The sequence below is a fragment of the Psammomys obesus genome, unplaced genomic scaffold (genome assembly GCF_907164565.1).
Source record: "Psammomys obesus unplaced genomic scaffold, mPsaObe1.curated_primary_1811, whole genome shotgun sequence".
Taxonomy (NCBI): Eukaryota; Metazoa; Chordata; class Mammalia; order Rodentia; family Muridae; genus Psammomys; species Psammomys obesus.
The window spans coordinates 15,891,111-15,911,891 of NW_026596101.1; the positions used below are offsets into that span (position 1 = coordinate 15,891,111).

At 43.7% G+C, this 20,781-nt stretch overlaps 1 protein-coding gene across 2 annotated transcripts in view; it reads right to left on the reverse strand.

The window, feature by feature from the left end:
* The window catches only part of Mitf (melanocyte inducing transcription factor), an 81,602-nt gene that overhangs the window by 15,173 nt on the left and 45,648 nt on the right, over nt 1–20,781 (reverse strand). For both annotated transcript variants that reach the window (XM_055628535.1, XM_055628533.1), the window contains exons 2-5: nt 10,827–11,054; nt 9,716–9,799; nt 7,703–7,798; nt 347–464 (exon numbers count right to left, since the gene is read on the reverse strand). In XM_055628535.1, coding sequence (XP_055484510.1) covers nt 347–464; nt 7,703–7,798; nt 9,716–9,799; nt 10,827–11,054 — 526 coding nt within the window. The remainder of the gene's footprint in view (nt 1–346; nt 465–7,702; nt 7,799–9,715; nt 9,800–10,826; nt 11,055–20,781) is intronic.

Here is a 20,781-nt window from a genome sequence, read left to right on the forward strand (position 1 = left end):
CTCGGATGGAAAGTTCAAAGCAGGATCCTCAAACTCAAATCTCCCTTAGCTTGGCAAGCAAAATATACAGTGGGTAGGGGAGAGGCATGTTACAGGGGAGAACACTGCCTATAACCCCAACCCAAAGGGCACAGCAGTCACAGACAAAGGCTCTCAGCAAACACCGAAAACTGGTACCCTGACATCTCAATACTGCATATTAAATTACTGCACGGTCTCAGGCACCACAGACGCTAGAAGCACATCTGCTAGCTGGACAGGAAACATTGCTACTACGTTGATAATGTTGTCCACTGAGGAACAGCGTAGACTCTCACAGTAAGAGGCATATGTGATAGGTACGTACCTGTGAGCTCCCTCTTTATGTTGGGAAGGTTGGCTGGACAAGAGTTGCTGATGGTAAGGCCTGGGGGTGGCAGGCCCTGGTTGCTGTAGAGGTCGATCAAGTTTCCAGAGACAGGTAACTGGACATAGACAAGAAGAGCAATGAGTTGTTGAACGACTGCTGAGTTTCTCTAATAAAACCCATACCCCATTCCAGGCTCTGTGGAAAGGACACTCTTTGTTATAAAGAACTGCGCCTCCAAAACAGGGAAGTCTGAGCATTCACACTGAATTATACAGTCTGTTTATACAGGGAGCAAAGGGATGGCCTGGCGCTGACTCCTGTCTGGGAGGTGCATTCCAAGCATGGAGACAAGGTGTTACCTGCTGCCCAAAGGGACAGATGTCCCATCCACACCGGCTATTCCTATGAAATAGGATTCCACATGTGGCTTCTATCAAACCATGTTTTTCTTCCTCCCTTTTTTCACCTCTCCCTATTTTTCTCTCTTTCTTTTATAAAGAAAAGCAACAGCAAGTTTTTCCTTTTTTTTTTTTTGTAAAGCAGCATCCTTATGGCAAAAGAAAAGGCTGGCTTCCTTGAGGTTGAAATTATTCCAGAGAGCCACAAGAGGGAGCCCAAAGACTTTAATAAAAGTTTACAGAGCTTAAAAAGGGATCAAAGAAATGCTCAGCCTCACTAATTCCTTAGAGTGGTACTGTCTCCTCTGGATCTTGCGGGATGTTTTAAAGTAGCAAATTCACTTTTTTTTTTTTTTTTTTTTTTTGCATTGATGTCCAAATTGGACATGGATTTCCTTACAGCGAGCTGGGGACAATAGTCACAGTTCCTCTTCTTAAGCCCTGGAAAACGTTCTACACGTTCGCTATGCCTTACTACTTCCTTCACAGACCCTTAGCGTTTCCAGGCGATTTCAAATGTCTCCTCGATAACTTCGTCAATAGCACTTTGCCAATTAGCCTCTTCTTTGCCTGATCATATGCTCTCTCATATGTGTTAGACAAGTCATTTCAGGAAGCACATAAATGTAATTAAATATGGAGGGACCTGGAGGGACCCAGCAAAGGCGGCACTCAGTATACAGGATCTTTACTTGAAAACCTTGGGACCAGAAGGGATTAGAAATTTTTTACTCTTTTAAAATAATGTTGTAATATATGTTCATTTATATATTTATTTATCTTGGGGAATGACACCTAGATAAAAACATGAAATTTAATTTGTTTTTCATTTACATCTTATACACACGTGGCCAAAAGATACATTTTTACGAAGTTTTTAGTTTACCAGCTTTTGGACTGCGACCTTTCTCATGAAATTTGGTATCAAATTCTCTTTAAGGCAACCTCATGCAATTAAGGATTAAATTTTATTTAGAGCATCAGGTTGACACTAAAAATATTTTGGATTTGGGGGTCAATGGGATGGCTGAGTGGAGAAAGACACTTGCCATGCCTGCCAACCTGAGTTCAAATACTGGCTTCCAAATACACCTCTGACCTCCACACGCTACAGTACACATGCACATAAACACAATGTAGATAGTCAGATAGACAGATGATAGATGGATGGATGGATGGATGGATGGATGGATCGGTGGGTGGATGGTTAGATGGTTGTAGAACCTTTTTTTTTTTTAGTTTTGGATCTGGGGGTTGGGAGATGGCTCAGTGGATAAAATGCTTGTGTTCAAGCATAAAGACTTGAGTTCAAATCCCCAACACCCACATAAAATCTGGGCACATGTTGGGAAGAGGAGAATCCCTGAAGCTTACCAGCAGCTAGTCAGTCAGTCTAGCCTAATTGGCAAGGTCCAGGTTCAATGAGAGACAATGTCTCAAAAAATTAAAAAAAAAAAAAAAAAGGTGGGTTAGTTAAGAAAGACTTCTGATGCTGGCCTCCAAACATGCATGATCTAAAGCCCTGGCAGAAAGAGAGGGGGCTGGAGGGCTTCGTATACAGTTCAAGCTACTTTCTGATAGGCGGCAGGCAGGACAGGTGGGTGGGCATGGCTTGGTGATGGGACTGTTAACAGATTCTGCATAAACACAATATCCACACCTACGCCCCTCCGGTGAATACACACAGTGCTAATTTGAAATGCCCTTGGGCAACATTTCAATGCCTTCCAGCTAAGGCTGTGATAAAGGGTGACTCTGATTATTAGCAGTCATTGCTCTGAGTGGCTCTATTGAGAAACAGGTCACCTCCGGGTCAGCCTTGCTCTCTGTGTGTTTGGTTTTGTTCCTGTCCACTGTAAGGGGATGTGAGAGGCATTAGCATAGAGCACTGTAAAGGGCCAGAAAGATGAAACTTACAAAAGCTCCTAGGAACTGAAGTCTAAAAATATCCAGTCCAAATCATTAGTTTGGGGAGGGGGGGACTTCCATCTGAGTATTAATAAACCAAGAATATAACTTAAAAATTGGAAACAATGAGCTACAAGATTAATCCAGTGGCTCTAGATTATAGAAACCGTGTGTACCTTCTGTCCTCATATACAAACTGTCTATGAACATACACTCCTGTTTCTATGATCATGAATTAGGGACAAATGAGAGGCAGAAGTTACGTACAACAAATTCAAAAACAGGCATGGTGGCCATTCCCGTGGTCCAGCCTTTGAAACTAAGGCAGGAGGATCAGGAGGTCAAGCCTAGCAGGGGCTACAAGAGATCCTGTCTCAAAAAAAAAAAAAACTCAAAACCAAATAAGCCAATGAAAAGCAAGTCTCTAGGTACCAGAGAATGTACACTGAAAAGGGGGAAGGGGAGAGAGAAAAAAATGAGAAAGGGGAAAAGGAAGAGAGAGAAGGAGAGAAAAAGAGAAATAAGGTGAAGGGAAAGAAAGAAAAAAGAAAACCAAAACTCTGTAGTTCACTTTCCAGGTTAGAAAAATCTGCTCATAGACACAGTTAAGTCAAACTGGGTCAGAATAACACTCCTGGACTAAGAGAAGAAGAGACAGGTATTTACTTGGCTAGTCTGTATCTTTGCTGGGCATTCCATACATTCACGTTCTGAGCAAGATTTCACTTTCACACACAAGGGGGAGTGTGGACCTAGAGAACCATCGTCTGATCAGCTCAGGTGAGGACAAAGTGAGGGTACCGCTGCCCTTGTCCTAGCCATGCTCTGAACTGAGTGCACTGGCGCCTCTCACCACCAAAATGAATATTTTCCCAAGTAAGTGATCACTTTATAATGTTATTGTTTGTCTTTGTGGAGGGGCCTAAGTCCGTCTCTGAATATCCACTGCACAGTTAACACAAGTAAACGGGACTTTTATTCTTTGTTTGGTAGAGCACAAGAGGGCCCTTGTGCCCTTGGAACAGTTATTTCTAGACCTCAATTCCCTTAGGATCGCTTCCTCTCTAAGTGTTCTGTCCACTTTTTAAAAGAAGTAGTTAACTTGAAACAAAGCATTTCAAAGAACCAAATAAGCAGTGGGAATGCCTAAACTGATAAACATTCAAGCTAAACTTTATTGTGGAGGGAAAATGTTAAAATGGAATAGTTTGTAGTTGCTTAGTTATTGAACTTAGACAACTGAACCCCAAGATGATGAACCACCAGTGGTGATCCCCACTTTGGGAGCCCATTAGGGCCAGGCTACTTCCTGTGGGTGAAAGCTTAAAGTTCTCCCATCAACTTAACTGCAGTTGATTCAGCATTTTATAGACAAGGAGACCTGAGGCAGAGAGGTCAAATGCCTCACTCAACAGTGTATGCACAACGGTTGGGGTTGTAGCGCAGTGCAGAGCTACTTGTATAGTATGGTGAGGTCTGGGGTTCAACACCCAGAATGGCAGAAGCAAAATAAAACTACAACCAGCCTGCAGCTAGAGTCTGCTCCTAACCTCCACATAACACTGCCTTTCTATCGGCAGAGCTTTGTCAGAACAAGAAGCCCTTGAGGTAACGCTTCACCAGATCCAGCCTGTGACACCGAAGAGAAGTGGATATGGCAATACGGCCACTGATTTCTGAGGGCAGCTTCAGGACATGTGCCCTGGCTGGGAATGAATTTACCACATCCTGTGGAAGATGGCTCAGTGGGAATCCCCCTGAATGGCCGCTCTGCTGCTCAACTGTCCGGCTCCACTTACAGGCTGACATGCTTCTCCCTTCCAGGCTGTGAGCTCAAGGAGAGAAACCTTCCCTTTGCAGCTCCTGCCCCTTGCCCAGGATGCATTGATTGTCAAACTGAGAATTGAACCTAGGGCCTCAGGCATCCCAGGCAAATGCTCTACCACTGAGCTATGACCCCAGTCCCCTGGATGCATGGAGACAGACGCTCTGTCGGCTTTGGGAAAGCTTCTCGGGGGTGATCAGCTAATGCAGCCATGCACCAACTTCAATTTCGGTGTAGATGGAGAAGGTACTATGTGGACGGAGTCACGTCAACTGTCTTTAGAAGGATCGGCAAGTGCAGGTCAGCTGGGTGCAAGTTGGGACCTGGTGCTGATATGCAGTCCACTATGACGTGCCCCATGATTATTAAGTAAAGTTTTTCTAACAGAGAGTTTGACATATTGTTGAGCCTTGATGGAATAGTCAGCTGTATAAACCAACACTATCAAAAGTATTCGATCTTGCAGCTAACAAATTACAAGGAATAATTTAGACAATAGGGTTGAAGGCAGCTTCTATTTCCGAAGCTAGATGCTATTTATACTTTACTGGGCAAGAAGATAAATGAGTTAAAAATAATTAGTAGCCTTCACCCCTCCCCCACAGATGTGGAAACATGGGACTATAAGACAGCATGCATGCAAGCCCACAGACTACGAACACTATCCACTGTGTCTCACTACCTCCTTCTAGAGCTAGAAAATTTCCTTTACTTGAGGTATCCAGGAAGCAGAGTCTCTAAAACGTTGTAGGAATTTGAACAATATGCAAGAGGAAGTCAGTGCAGTGAGTACTGGTTTGGGTCCAGTGACTTCAAAGTTCTTTATCACTGCAAAAATTACTCTAAAATCAAGGATATTACAAAATAAGTTATTTCAGAGTATGTTCGCGTGTGCCCAGGTATGCATTTATCAACCTGGCAAAAAGGACAGCTCCTCGGCAGCATCCCTGTGAGAAGACCGTGCCATTGCCATCACACCGTAAATACGCCCCTGTCTTTGACTCTATTTTTGAATTCCCTAGTGGAAGCTTCCTGGAGCGTCTTATTTCTGTTCATCTCAGGATTCCAGCTACTGACAAAGTGTGCATCTATCTAATCAGATATAACTGCACGAAAGCTCAGGGTTCCATGGGAGCCAAGGCACAGACAGAGTCAGGCAGAGGCACCTTGATCAGATCACTTTGTTCTTCAAAAAAAATAAAAATAAAAATAAAAATAAAAAATAAAAAATCACCACAGAGTGAGAGGCTGGAGAGATGGCACGGTGGGTAAAACCTGCCCCGAGAACATGAATACCCTAGTCCCCAGCACCCACACAAAAAGACACAGTGTGTAATGATCGGCCTGAGATCCCAGAAGACTGAGACAAGAGCCTTCTAGGGCAGACTGGCTAACAAGTCCTACTAAAGCAGTGAGCTCCAGACTTGGTGAGAGATCTCGCCTCAGCAACCAAACTGGTGACAAACTGAGGGAGACAGCCAGCACTAACCTCTGCTCTCCATGTGCTTACATGGTGGGGGTGCCAGGACACACCCAGACACACAGCCACACAGCCACACAACCACACATGCGAAAGTAATTACAGACTGAGCTTAAGCGGGCTGTGAAGAGACACTAGCTCTTTAGAGACGCTAGCTCTTTAAGGAGAAGTTTTGCGATTTCAGGGGACATCCTCACGCCACAGAAATTCAAAAACAACTTGGACAAGATCAAGAAGAAATCACTACATATTGGGGAAAAAAAAAACCTCAGTTAACTTAGTTAACAGAATTTTTGTACTGATAAGTAAATAGGGGCTGTCTTGTTCCTGGCTGGGGGCATTTACTGCTAGAAGTTAGTAATTTGTGAAACAATGTTTTCTCTTTACAAAAAAAAAAAAGAAATTACACAATTCAAAAGTTATCATTTTTGAACACATAGTCTCTGTTATATATACTTTGAAATGGCACTTTTCTCATTGAAAATCAGACTGCACACTCCCTCAATAACTACCCCCTTCTTGCTTCTCCTTAATTCAGGTCAGTCTCTTGAACACGAGTATTGGAGAATATGGTAACTTAGAGTGCTCGTCTCATGAAAAACTGAGCAGACAGTCCCCCACAGACCACCTAACATGGTGCTATCTCAGCCAGCCATGGGGCCATCACACAGTGACTGAAAGCCAGCTCAAACGGGACTTACTAAAAGTCTTTGGTAAGACAGGAATTAAAATGTAAATAATATAAGGCCTGAAAGAGAATAGGCAGAATGGGCAGAATTGCGAGCTGCAGAGGAGAGTGATCCCCAGGAGCACTGAAAGCAGCTAGAAATTCATGAGGGTCAGCTTGTGAACTCCAACTGGGGTACGCCATGCTGTTGGGGGGGATCACAACATCTCTACCACCCCCCAATACTGGACCCTACTTACAAATTGTATGAGTGCCTTTACGTCAAACAGGTGCAGCCTTGAGGAGCACAGTTCAGAGTGATTCACTCAGCTATGGAGTTGGATTGCTTTATTGAAAGTGGAAATTATTATCAAAAGGTGAATTATTTTCTCAAAAGGGACCTGAAGAGTCTGGTCTAGTGCTTGCGGGCATGAAGCCTGAGTGAGTTCAATCCCCAGGCCAACCCACAAAATAAAAGCCCAGCCCTGTTGGTACAAATTGGTGGTCCCAGCACTGAGGGAGAGGCATCAGGCAGAACCTAGGGGCTGTAGGCCAAAGACCCTCTCGGGAAAATTCCAGGTTAAGAGGTCCTGTCTCAAAACAAAACAAAACAAAACCAAGAACAGGGGGACCACATCGGAGAAATGACACCCAAGGTGGGCCTCTGCTCTCCACATATATGGACACGCTTCATTCAAGTACACACACATGCACGCACACACCCAGAGAAAAACAGAGAGAGAAGGGAATGCCTGAGGATACGGATCATTGGTAGATTGCTGGCATTTCATATGTGAGGCCCTAGGTTCAATTCCCAGCACTGAGATAGAAAAATACAAAACAAACTAAAACAAGGTGAACTTGAGCTCCTGATCACAGAGTTTAATTACAGTGCTTGTGATAAACTCGAGTAAGCTTCTTAATGTCTGATGTCAAAATTCTTCACTTGTTTACCGTTGTATTACGAATAAATTTCTCAAAGAATCCTTGTGGAAAATAAACCGAATTCAGAAGGAAGAGAATGAACACAGAATGACCTCAAGATTTTCTTGAAAAACAAAAAGGCCATCGATACCGTATTTGCCATTTGCAAGGCCGGATCCATCAAGCCCAAGATTTCTTCATTATAACTTGATTCCAGGCTGATGATGTCATCAATTACATCATCCATCTGTAGAAAAAAAAGAGCCACAATGAGAAATAGGTGTAAGGCCACCCCCCAAATAAAACTTTTCTGGTCCTTTCTTACCCAAAGGGACAGGGTCTAAGAAGTGATTGTTCTCTCCCCGACTAAAATCATTACTGAAACCCCCTAACAGGAGTGTGTGATGGAAACTTAACAGCTAGCATTTCAGTCATTACTAGGCATCAAGAGCTCCTCATCTTGGGTGTTTTCTTGGGGTACATTATCACTCTGACAACCACCCTGGGGGAGGGGAGGGATACTAGCAGGGCAGCCACTGTCCAGGTGAGAAAATGAGAGGCAGCCTTGCTTAGAGCCACAGTGCAAGGGGCAGAGGTGGGCTGTGATTCAAGCAAAGTTTCCACCGCTCTGCTGAACTGCCTCCATTAACACTGGAAAGATGAGAGCCACCACTTCCCTTTTCCTTTCCCACAGCCCTCCAGGAGAAGGAAAACATAGCCCCATCTCAGCCCATGTGTTCCACTGGGGGCCCCTGGCCGCTGGCTAGAGCTCCAAGGACTGTAGGGTGACTTGCAGAGCAAACACCTCTTTGCACAGCTGCCAGTGAGCCTGGTGCTCCCCAGGGAGCACAGCAGGACGGGGTTACCATTACGGCTGTGGAGCTGACATTCCCACTAGATCGATTTTGTTGCTGAAGTACCAAAACGCCAGCTAGTGTCATAAACAAAAGTGATTACGTGTGCACTGCAGCAGTGGCAGAGTCTGTGGAAACACCTCCTTGTAAAAACACCGTGTGCTTGTGGTTGGCGGATGCGTCTGTGCCTGGGTGTAAGCAGCGCTGTGCAGACCCGCGGTGACAGCTACGGATGCCCAGAGCTCCCCTGTGTTCGTGTGTGTCTCCCGCTAAACAGCCGAGGCTCCAGCACACAGGAGGCTTGGGTTCAGAACTCCTTCCCCCTCTTCCCGGATAAAGGGCAAAGCCTCAAGCCTTCAGAAGTCTCAGTGTGCCAGTCTACCAAATGAGGACTACAATGTGCATTGTCTCGCTGGAGATGAACGCGATTTCAGGAGAAACCTTCAAATTCGTCAGAAAGTCAGGAGAGCTGAGCACCTAAGAATGAGTCGCGGCAACTGATTTCTCTAAATAACTGGTGGTCAGACCTAACCAGACGCTAGTGTACTCCATGTTAGTTTCCATTTCCAGCTCTATTTATTTACAATAGATGCCTTTCGATTGGGTTGGTGAATAGGAAAATAGCTTGGGGACTTATACACAACTTTTTATAAAATTTGACCTCAGTTTTAGGGGAGCAAATTTAGTGTCCTTAATGTAGCATTAAAATATTAGATACTCTAGTATATGCAGAAAAGAAAAAAAAACCCTTTTGTTTATATTATATTCTGTCATGGACAGCTGAATAAGTACATAAATACATAAACAAATTGTGCCGTTTACTCACTAAATAGAATTGAAATAATGATCTTCAGTTGCTTGGGGAAGTGCTCAATAGTCAGTATTAACTTACTGAAGATTCACAATATGTGGAGCATATTGTGAGGTTCCATTTTTAAAACAACATGGAGATGGACAGAGCTTGATTTCAAATATGTTTTGGAAGCTAGTGCAATGCTCTACAACATGTGCCGGGGATTTATGCAAATCAACTAAATCACCGTGCATTTTATTTACAACAGTCTGTATATTTTTCCCTCTCTTTAGGAGCGTGGGCGACTTCAGAGGCGCGCATGTTTAATCTTCTCGGTTGTTACTTGAGTCATTCGTGAGTGATTATGAAGAAAATGAGCCTGTTCATGGCTCTTTCTATTTAAAAAACATCAATGGGAGGAAAAGAGGCCCCAAAGTCATCAGGAGGTGTGATCACTCACAAATATAGATTCTCATTATCAAGTGCTACATCCTCGCCCTGCCGAGTCGTTCAGTACCTGCATGCACGACGCTCGAGAGTGTGTGTTCATAGCTGGGCACTCACTCTCTGCCCTGCTCTGCTCTTCAAACTTATAAAACGCCTGCAGAAACATAAGCAGAGACGGCCGTGATGAGGATTTGCAGGTGTCATTCAACAACACGTTCGCAGGATACTAGTGGCAGAGCAATGCGATGGATGGAGCTTTCGAACAAGTGGATTTAACCAAGAAATGGAACAATGGAGGGGAACTTGGATGGAGGCATAAGAGGGATATGGGTGGATAAGAAGTGCTCAGTTTGGATAGAGGGGGAAAGACTTAGTCCCTCCAGTGACTCAAATCAACCAAAAGTTGTCTGGCAGTCACTTGCGAACTCATAAAAACACTTCAAGGCCTAGTAGAACTTCACTAAAAGAAGACTCATGATCTCCTAATTTAGAAATAACAGGTACCGAATCCCAGCAGTGCCCCCAGGTATTTTTATGCTCCAAATTTTGATGCAGAAATTAGCTTGAGGGTTTTGAGTCTTGTCTCTAATCCAGCCTCTACCAAAGCAGACTTATCAGGCAGCAATTCATTATGAGACTGACTGGATGGTGTAATCAGCCTTGCTTTTCCTCTTAAGTCCTCATGTGCCATACCAGTCAAATCTCTCCCCACGCGGTCCGTGTTTCTTCCTTCTCCAACTCCGTGAAAAATAAAAATAATATCCCAGACGGTCACAGCAGGCAGAACTTCTAAGCCTCCTGCCCCACACCTTTTCTATTTTTGCTTTTCCTTTTCCACCTCCCTTTCTCCTCTCTGCATTTTCACCACTTCACAAATTGGAAGGCATAGAAGGGAAGAGAACACTCATCTAAGGAAGGAAATGGGAATTAAGGAAGAAGCATCCTCGCCTCCACATTCTGCTTAGAGCACGTCAGATCTCTTGTCATGTGCAATAAACCCAGTAACCTAGTCCTCGTGACAGGAGGCTGACATGTACATGGTCACACCGGTAAATCTGGGACAGAGGCCAGTGACTGTGACCAGGTGGACAAAGGACAGTCCATCACTTAGGGCGAAAAAATATCCCACAGACAGTTAATGGAGTGTTAAGAAACAGAGGAGAAGAGGAGACATGAATTACCTCTTTTTCACAGTTGGAGTTAAGAGTGAGCATAGCCATGGGGCTGTTGGGTGCGCTGCTCCCGGGCACTGGTGGCATGGCACGGTCGCCAGGCTGGTTGGGACATGGCGAGCTCAGGACTTGGCTGGCATGTTTATTGGCTAAAGTGGTAGAAAGGTACTGCTTTACCTGGTGCCTCTGGGCTTGCTGTATGTGGTACTTGGTGGGGTTTTCCAGGTGGGTCTGCACCTGAGCATGGCCATGAAGGGAAGAGAAGATAGCAGTGTTATTCCGGGGTTTCAAACAGCTCTTCCTGTAGCGCACATCATGAGAGTGACCAGTCCACCAACAGAACAGAATGTTAGTCCCTGTAAGGTCCTGGGCACGGTGCTGAAGGACTGTGAGAGTACTGGAGTCGAGAATGTAAATCACAGGATTTAGAACTCTTCGGATCCAGGGTAATAACTGTCCTGTTTGATATCCCTCATAATTATACATTTCATAACTATACATTTCATTCAATCCTGGTGCCCTTCTTCTCATAGCTAATTATTAAAGTTTACAAAAATCCCAACACAAAATCAAAATAACAAACTTGAAAATACACAATTCAGTTTATCTTATTTCCTTGGCAAACAGAACAGCTTTCTGTTAAGACATACATGCACTCACACAAACAACAATGCACCAACCACCCCAACACCACACACACACCCCAACACCACACACACACACTCACACAATCACACTCACAGATAAACAAACAAACAAACAAAAAACCCCACACACAAACACACACAAAATTCTTAAGAACTAACTATAAAATGGTTATAGAAGATAAACGGAAACATTTGACATGTTTAAATCAAGGAGTTATAGGTTATTTCCTTTCATACACAAGAACATGATCACTCGGAATTCTACTTATGAACGGGCTCAATGGAAACAGTAATTCTACATGAAGTAAGTGCATTCAAGTGCATGTCACTTGTATACATGTGCTTTGAAAGGCATGCCTCTTTACAAGCCAGCACGGTATTTGCTGTCCTTTTCTAGAACATTAACAAGGAATTAGAAGCACATCTTTTTTTTTTTTTTTAAATAAACAAAATCAATGACATTCAATTTCAAGTCACTTTTCACTGAGAAACACAGTTTTACCTCATACACTCGAAACAAGAGCTGGTGGGGAGAATGCAGCTACATGCCAGGGGAATAAATCCGACTATTCACTGTATCTAAAAGTGTAGTCTGTTACTTCTGAGCACATCGGAAAATACCCAGCATTGAAGGGGTAACTCTATCCTTACTGCACATAGAGTACTTAGTATAACAGCCTTCATGACACTGAGCAGCCCATGCCTACCCCTGCACTCAGGCTCCGGTTGCGGACAGGAACGAACGCTCACCTGGTAGTGGCTGTATTCTAGCATTTCCAGCATGGCACCGTTTCAGGCAGCCCCAAGCCAAGGAGACACGGCAGACTACTTATTCCTCCTCCCTCTACTTTCTGTAATTCCAATTCGAAGAGCAACTGGCATAGAGAAGGCACCATAAACAAGGCATCCCGAGGCACCGCCGGAAACGTTATCACAGTAGCACAGCTTATAATAACCTAAGCTAATTAGTTATGCATGTAAAAAAAAAAAAAGCTGTTCTCACAAGGGACTTTTTTTTTTTTTTAATTCCTACTAGTTTGGTCTTAAATATTGATATCAGTCCCCCTCAACCCCCGGCTTGACGTCATGCTTTTTTTTCATAGATATAAAAGAACCTTTTTAAAGGATGAGCTATCAAAGTCAAGCTCACTGTCAGATCAAGGCCAATTCACCATTCATCTTTCGTTCCAGTAGTATTAATGGACAATGGTGTTTCTCTTCCAGCCATAGGTTAAGAGCAGGATGCCCCCTTCAGAAGAGACATTGCCTAAAAGCTACTGTCACACATGAGACTTCCCTAATGGCCGAATAATGATGCCGTGTGTGACTGCAAAGCAATAGGCTCGTGGTGTGGAAGGCAGTCTCCAAACTTCGCAGCTTCACCTTATGCCCCAGTCCCAATAGGCAGCTTATTCTGAACTAGGGAGATGAGTAACCTGCCTCTCAACCTCAAGGTAGCAAATGGGAAAGCTATTCTATGTAACACACACACACACACACACACACACACACACACACACACGCGCGCGGGGAGAGACAGGGTCAGAGGGCGACAGGGAGACAGAGGGAGAAAAAGAGACAGACAGAAATCTGGGTTGGTACTATACAGAAAATAAAATATAAAAAACCACCGTTCTCAGCTAACCCTCAAATTAGGAAGCACAGAAATTCTTACTGGAAACGGTACGATACAATCCATGAAGCGAGAAGAGAAGAAGTTACCATCCACAGTTGACGTATTTATGGCCCTTTCCATCTATCCGTTCCACTATCTACTGAATATATGCTAAGCATATAGAACATAGGACATTCACCGTGAGCAATCGGAACATAGATATGACTTCTAGCTTTACAAAGCAATTTACTTCCCAGGGTGAAGCAAAGTGAGAAAAGAGACAAATCTATATTTAGAAATTGGAATAAATGCTACTTACTGTTGAAATGAGGTGATAGTATTTTGGGCATAACTATTTGCAATTCATTAATTTTGTCAGAATGCTGTGGCTACTGAAGTACTTTCGGCTGACCATCTCAAACCTGTCTGACCTCACATGCACACTGAGGTTCACAGGCATTTTCAGTTTTGTGAAAGGGTCCAGACGTGATAATGATGAGGACAATAGACAGGACCAAAATAAACACGAAATGAGGGCAGTGAGCAGAATGTGCTTATTTCACTGCTCCCCTTAAAAAGAGACGCGGCTGCACATTTAAAAATAAACATTAATTCACTGGCAAGAGCCCCTTTCCTTAATGAATCAGAATGTCATGCTTGAGTACGGACGGCATTCGCTCTCTCCCCACCGCTGACAGTGAGGCCTTTACTACACTCAAGTTGGGAAGGAGAGTGCAATTTTCATAGCAACATTTCTATCAGGTCTTTTGGGTTTGCAAAGAAGTTAAGATGGTAGGGCTGGGGAGATAGACTGCTCAGCTTAGTAAAGCATCGGCTGCAGAAAAACACGAAGAGCTGTGTTCAATACCCAGATGACACAGGAAAAGCAGGGCGCCACTTGTAATCTCGACAGCCCTGTGGATATGGAGGCAGACAGAGCCTGGATTCACTGACTAGCTCCACTATCCATATCAGCGAGCTCCTGCTTCTGTGAGAGTACCTGTCTCAAAGAAAAACGGTAGATGGTGACTGAGGAAGACCCTGAAGTTGACCTCTGGCCTGCATATACACATGCTCAGGCACATACAGCAGGGGGAGGGAGAGGGAGAGAGAACCTGAAATGCTATGCTAGGGACAGGGCATTAGTAGGTATTCCCAACCCTGACACCATAGACAAATAACGTCACTGAAGGGCACAGCTGTGGATAAGGCCTTGGGAGCTGAGGGTCTGAGGACACTGGAAGAAACCCATTTCTTCTAAAAGAGCAGCGGACTCAGGCTAAAGCTGACTTGCTCTGTAGGCATACCTAGAGGTATACAAGCCTATACCTTAATCCCCCTAATTTTCAAAGGCAGCTGATAATGTACATTTTTGAAGTGAAATCTTTTAAATTAAAAAAAAAAAGAACCAATGTTCTATTTTTCATGCAGCATCATAAGATGAAGCAGACACACTGGGAGTATAGCTCGGCAGCAAACTGCTGGGTGTGTCTTCTGTCTTGGTGTCTGTGTACAGGCTCTTCCTGGCACTCCTTGGAGGTTGGGCTGGGTGAAAAGGAGTTGCTCTTCGGAGAAGTCAGAGCTCAAATTCCAGTGTTTCCTGGAAGTTCCCTGACTGCTGGGTGCCTAGTAACACCGTCAGAAAAGGAGCTGAGGACTGGACAGCCATGTTCAGACTCTGTCAGTACAAATGACTAAGCAAGTCCTAACTTCTCCAGGCCTTGAGTCCTCCTGTACTGATGAGAGAGCTTAATCCAACCTGTTTTCAGTCAGACAAAGGCCCATCAAATATCAGGAAAAGCAGTTCACAAAGTTTCTGTTGTGGGAGCCTGTTAAATTCTTCCAAATTGCTGTGTTTGTGTGAATTCTATCAGTGTTCACTAGCTTAGCATGAAAATGGGAAGCTTTTGAAAACAGATTACATGCTAGTAAGAGGGATGCATGCTTTGGTTTTAGGATAAACAGTATTTAGAGACCCCCACAAAACATATTGGGGTGGGAGGGCTGCAGAGAGTGGTTCAGACTACTGGCTGCTCTTCCAGAGGGCCTGAGTTCAATTCCTAGTACCCTCATGGCAACTCACAACCTCTATACCTCTAGTCCTAGGGGATCCAATGCTCTCTCTGGCCTCCTCAGGCACTGCATGCACAAAGCGTGCAGACATATGCACAGGTGGAACACTCATAAATAATAAATAAATAAATAAATAAATAAATGGGTTGAAATTTTTACAATATTATATTAATATTTTCCCTACAGTTATTGCTTCAGTTGTTACATACGGATATTTCACTAAATACTAAGACATTTTAAAATATAGAGAACAGAACTTGTATGCATTTGTTCACAAACATCTATCATTTGTCCACCAGTGAATTTTATACTCAGTCCCAGAGTGGGTCAATCCAAATCATTCTCAGAAAGAAGCCATTTGAATAACACCGTAAAATATCCTTCAAAGTTTCTACATGTGCTTCTGATTTTTAATTGAGTGAAGCAGGTCAGGAAGGCAGGAACTATAAGGGGGTCCTGGGAAGAAAAAGAAGCCTCTCACTCTAGGATCTGCTTTGTGTTCCTTGTTGGCAGAATGAAGAGGTGAAGCAGTGGAAAGCTACATAGGTAGCAAAAGTTGGACTTAATGAGTTGAATAAGAAAATAAAAATGGACACAAAGCTGGGTAGCAGGGAAAGGGCGGTGTCCCTGGGAGGGGCTGGGGTGAGTACGATCAAAGTACACTGTACGACGTTCTTAAGGAACGAAGAAAATAAACTGAGCACAAACGGGCTTCAATGGGACTGATAACATCAGGGCTGCTGTGGAGTTCGCCTGCAGAGAAGATGCTCCTCTTCTGAGAGAGTTAGAACAGCTAAGAGCCACGCCTGAGGCAAGAGCATACGTGACTTTTGAGTCTGTGTTTACCAGCATGGCTCTCTCATCCCTAAAGCTGAACACCTCAGAGACCACGTTAGCAGTTTCATTATGGCAGGAGAGACACTTTAAGAAAAACACGTAGCCCAGCTCATGCCTTAAACTTCACGGAAAAAGTTTGCTTACTCATTGAATCTGATTGTAAATTATACCCTTTGAACAATGTAATTTCAAGAGCTAAAATACCACATAAATAACTATTAAGACACATGAGAACCCCACACAGGTGCATTTAAACCTCTAGCATGTACTACCTCTTCATAAACCCCAACTTTGCTTCATAGTAAGTCATCCTGAAATTCTTTTTGGGGGGGAGTGAGTCAAGACTGTTGTCTCTCCTGAGTAGAGAGAGGCCTTTGGATCCCCTCAGGCTATATTCAGCAACCCTGGACTGTCTTTTGATGCTGGCAACATGAAGACAACTTCTGAATGAATACCCAAACAACTCTTTTTTTAATTAAATTTTTATTTTTTATATTAATTACAGTTTATTCACTTTGTATCGCAGCTGTAGCTCGCTCCCTCATCCCCTCCCAATCCTACCCTCCCTCATCTCCTCACTGCCCCTCTCAAAGTCCAGAAATAGGGGAGGTCCTCCTTTTCTTCTATCTGACCCCAGCTAATCAGGTCTCAGCAGAACTGGCTGCATTGTCCCCCTCTGTGGCCTGGAAAGGCTGCTCCCCCATCAGGGGGAGGTGGTCAAAGAGCCAGTCACTGAGTTCATGTCAGATGACCAAGCCTCACTCAGAAAGGCAAACAGGATGGACTTTGGAAGAAAAAGAAAACAGGAAACAGGGCAGGGGCCTACCACAGAAGGCCTCTGAAAGACTCTACCCAGCAGTGTATCAAAGCAGATGTGGAGACTCATAACCAAACTTTAGGCAGAGTGCAGGGAATCTTAGGAAAGAAAGGAGAGACAGTAAGACCCAAACAACTTTTGAAGAGATCTGACTTTGACAGTTTTAGCACCTTAGTTTAGCTGGCTGCCATTGAGAGATTCTCCGTTGTCTCCCTGCCATATCTAGAGGACTAAATACAAGAGTACGCATGTGCAAATCATTGAGGGATGTTGTTAAATGCAGAGTGTGAAGCCATAGGTGTGGGGCAGAATGTGTCTAAAATCCTGCCTTACTAACAGCTTCCAACAGATGCAGACACAGTTAGTGCAGTGAAAACACTACATCCGGATTGTAAGACTTGAAGGTTTTCATCTGGACTCTTCCTTCCATCAAAAAGTTGTATGTTCTCTATTCATTCATTCAACAAATAACTTGCCTTTGCCTCAGCTAAGAATCAGGAAACCGAACCTTCAGAAGTTGTTTAAGAAAGGGACCCAGGAAGACTGTGGTGTTTGAATGCAGATTTGATGTTGGAAAGGAGTAGCCGATCAGCAAAAGAAGCCACCCAGGCAAGGACAGAAGTCTTCCAGTTGTAAATACAGCTTGCATGATGCAGCCACAGCAAGAAGGCTTAGTCCACATGCTTTACTTGGTGCCCAATTCACCACAGTCAGTGTGCCTTCTCTCTTCCAGCATGGCTCCTGAGCCCATTTTGTTAGTTTCTCCTGTTCTTCAACTTACCTATGAAGGCTCAAGCTTGATTTCAAGTCTGTACTCACAACTCTGGTAATGCAAGCCAGTCTTGGGACTATAAAGCCCCTATCATAGACCTCTCTGAATTCCAGACTCATCTCTACCTGTCTACACAGCAAACAGCTCACAATTAGCATGCCCTCCAAGTCAGCTCCTCCACTGCAATAGTGGGAAGGTTGAAACGTATGAAACCTGCTGCTGTTGCCAATGCTGGTGCACTTGCTGTTACTCTTGGTGATGGTGGTGATGGTTGTGGTCATGGGGTGTATGTGTGTGTGTGTGTGTTGTACTGGGGTGGAAGCAGGCCCTTTCTCATGCTAGACAAACACCACTGAGTTATAACACAGGCTTTTCTGGTTTTGGTAAAGACAGGATATCAGTTAGTTCTTAGTCTGGTTTTAAACTCACTCCATGGCCTGGTAAGCCTTGAACTTGGAATCTTCCTGCTTCAGCTCCTTGAGCAGCTGGCGTTATAGGCAGGCACGTGCCACTAAGGTTTTATAGGAACTGCTGTTCTTTATAGATCAAAAGTCTTCATATTTCAAACAAACAACTTGATGGCCTTTGTTTCCTTTCTTTCCCATGTGTCACATATACAGTCCATCAACAGTGATTGTCAGAAGTTTACCAAGTCTTACCTTCTCCTGGGACTACTAGATAATCATAACCATCTCCACTTGTCATTCAGATGACTAAAAGTATTTCTTAGCTCTTCTACCTGCTTCTGTCTTTGACCTTGACCAGTACATATTCAATGCACATCAAATTACCAATCTCATCTGCTAAACCAAATGGGTGGAACTTTCAAATGAAAAAGAAGATACATTGACACTAAACCATATTCCATGTGAAATGTCCCCACAGACTCATGAATTTGTATACTCAATCCCAAGATGATGATGTTATTTGGGGAGGTTGTGGAACTTTGAGGGGCAGGGAAGATGAAGGAAGAGGGTCGCCAGAGGGTGGGCCTTAAGGGTCAGAGTCCTGGCACTCCTTACTGTAACAGCAGGCTCCAAGGTAGGCCATGATATAACAAACCTGGCCACATGGAGCTGTGCAGGCTTCTGTGTGTTCCTCTCCAGGAAATATGTGCCCAAAGTAACCTCTTTCCTCTTAAGTTGTTTCAGATTTTGTCACAAAAAAAAAAATGATAAAAGTAACTAACACACATATCACATGTCTACCCAGCCACTACCCTGTTCAAGGGACAGTGATTTTAAGTTTAAGGCTCCCATTAGAGCCAAAAATATAGCATATATATATATATATTTATACATGCATATATATATATATATGCATATATATATATATATATATATGTATGTAGCATCTATATAAACTATAGTGTACCCAGCCTATTAATTAACCATCTACTGAGGGCAAGTTCTCCTGAATACACTTATCCTCTCATTTATGCATCACCTATTACTATTTGGAAACAGAGTTAAGAAATGCACCCCACAGAAGCTAAAATACTTATCATCTGGTCCTTTGTGAAATACTTGCTAATGACTAATTTCTGATAACAAAACAGTTACTAATAGATATCTAACAAGAGACGCGGGTTAGATTAATAATAAGGCAGTGACTTAGATTAGGCATGAGCTTTAGCACTGTGATGGGAGTTAGATAGCTCTTTGCTGTAGAGGCTTATCTGTACATTGTTAGGCATTTAGCAGCATGTCTGGCCTTTCCCTGTTACATGCCAGGAGATGTACACCTAACCCCAACCCAGCTGATGTAGTCATGGTGTCTCCAGGAATTGCCAGAAGCCTCCCAGGGAAGGAATACAGCTGCCCCATGAAGAGATAGGTACAGAGATGGGTACTGTGTGGTCATCGAGGCCCATACTTTATAGACCTGTAGACGAAGGGGGAAAGGTCATAACTGAAGTAAGAACACAATGCCAATTTCAACATGTTATACATACATGTGAGCAAAATAGAAACTGTTGACAAATCACTGAGAAATCTCTAAAATGTCGGTCTCTGGGTGCTATAATTTAAATAAGTAATATTTTATTTGTATTTATTATTTTCCGTAATAGATAAGATGCTAATTTCATTATATAAAAACTATGTACTCCACAAAAATGAAGGCCTATAGATCTAATAAGTAAAGAAACATATTCAGACAAAAATGTTTTTTAAACATTTTCAAATGATAAGCCAAGCCAGGAAACTGTTGTGCAGCGATGAAAACGGCCTTGTTTCCTTTTTTTTTTCCTTCTTGAAATATTTGATCAGATTAAATGGACTCTGCTATTTATGAAATTTCTAGTCTCACATTCAAGCACAGTTTACGTTTGTCTAATACTTGACACATTTTTCTGGTTTTGAAAAGGGCTGTGATTACGTGGTTCAATGGTGCCCTTATAATGGTCCATTGTGAGGGCCGCCGAGCCTCCCCCCCTTAAGGGAGTCGCCGGGGCAGCATCCCACGTGCCCTAACTTCTCTGTGTGCTCCAGTTTAGCACAGCCTCAACATGGCAGACGTCTTTTTGTCTTAATATTTCCTCTCAAACGAGGCCATTGTTCACAGTTTATCGGGTATTAGGGCCGATTATAACCAGGCAGCCGAGCCCTGCCTCATAAAGATGGGAGCTCTTAAAAAGCTGGCAGTGGGCAAGTTTGTCACAGAGGAAAACATTGCCTTGGGCCTAAGTAAAAGGTCAGTCAGCAAGCCCCCATCAGACATGAGAGCTGAAAGCTGCTGGTTTGAAGGTCAAGTCCACATGAGCTAAAAATTGGCAAAGAGGAGCCGCCGCGTAACAACACCAGCTTCAGGGGCTCTGTCATGAGACCGAGGGGGTCTTGGCCTCTGAGGACTGCACTATCTTGGCCAGTCCTAAAGCCGGCTTTATGTATTTGTGTGGTGGTAAAACTTCATAAACAGCAGCAGTAGCGCCTGATAGTGGAGTGGCATCTCACTGTGCCAGGCACTGCATGAAAGCTGGTGATGGCCGGAGCTACCCCGCCTAACTCACCTATTGGCACCGCTGCTGAGCACAGTTCCCCCTGCACAATCATGTGAACCTCAACTAAGAACCCACAGGATAGAAATCATATGCAAACTGAGAGGGCACAGGTAGGCACAGAGGCCTGAAACAAAATGGGTACATCATGCAGTGACGTGTGTGTGTGTGTGTGTGTGTGTGTGTGTGTGTGTGTGTGTGTGTG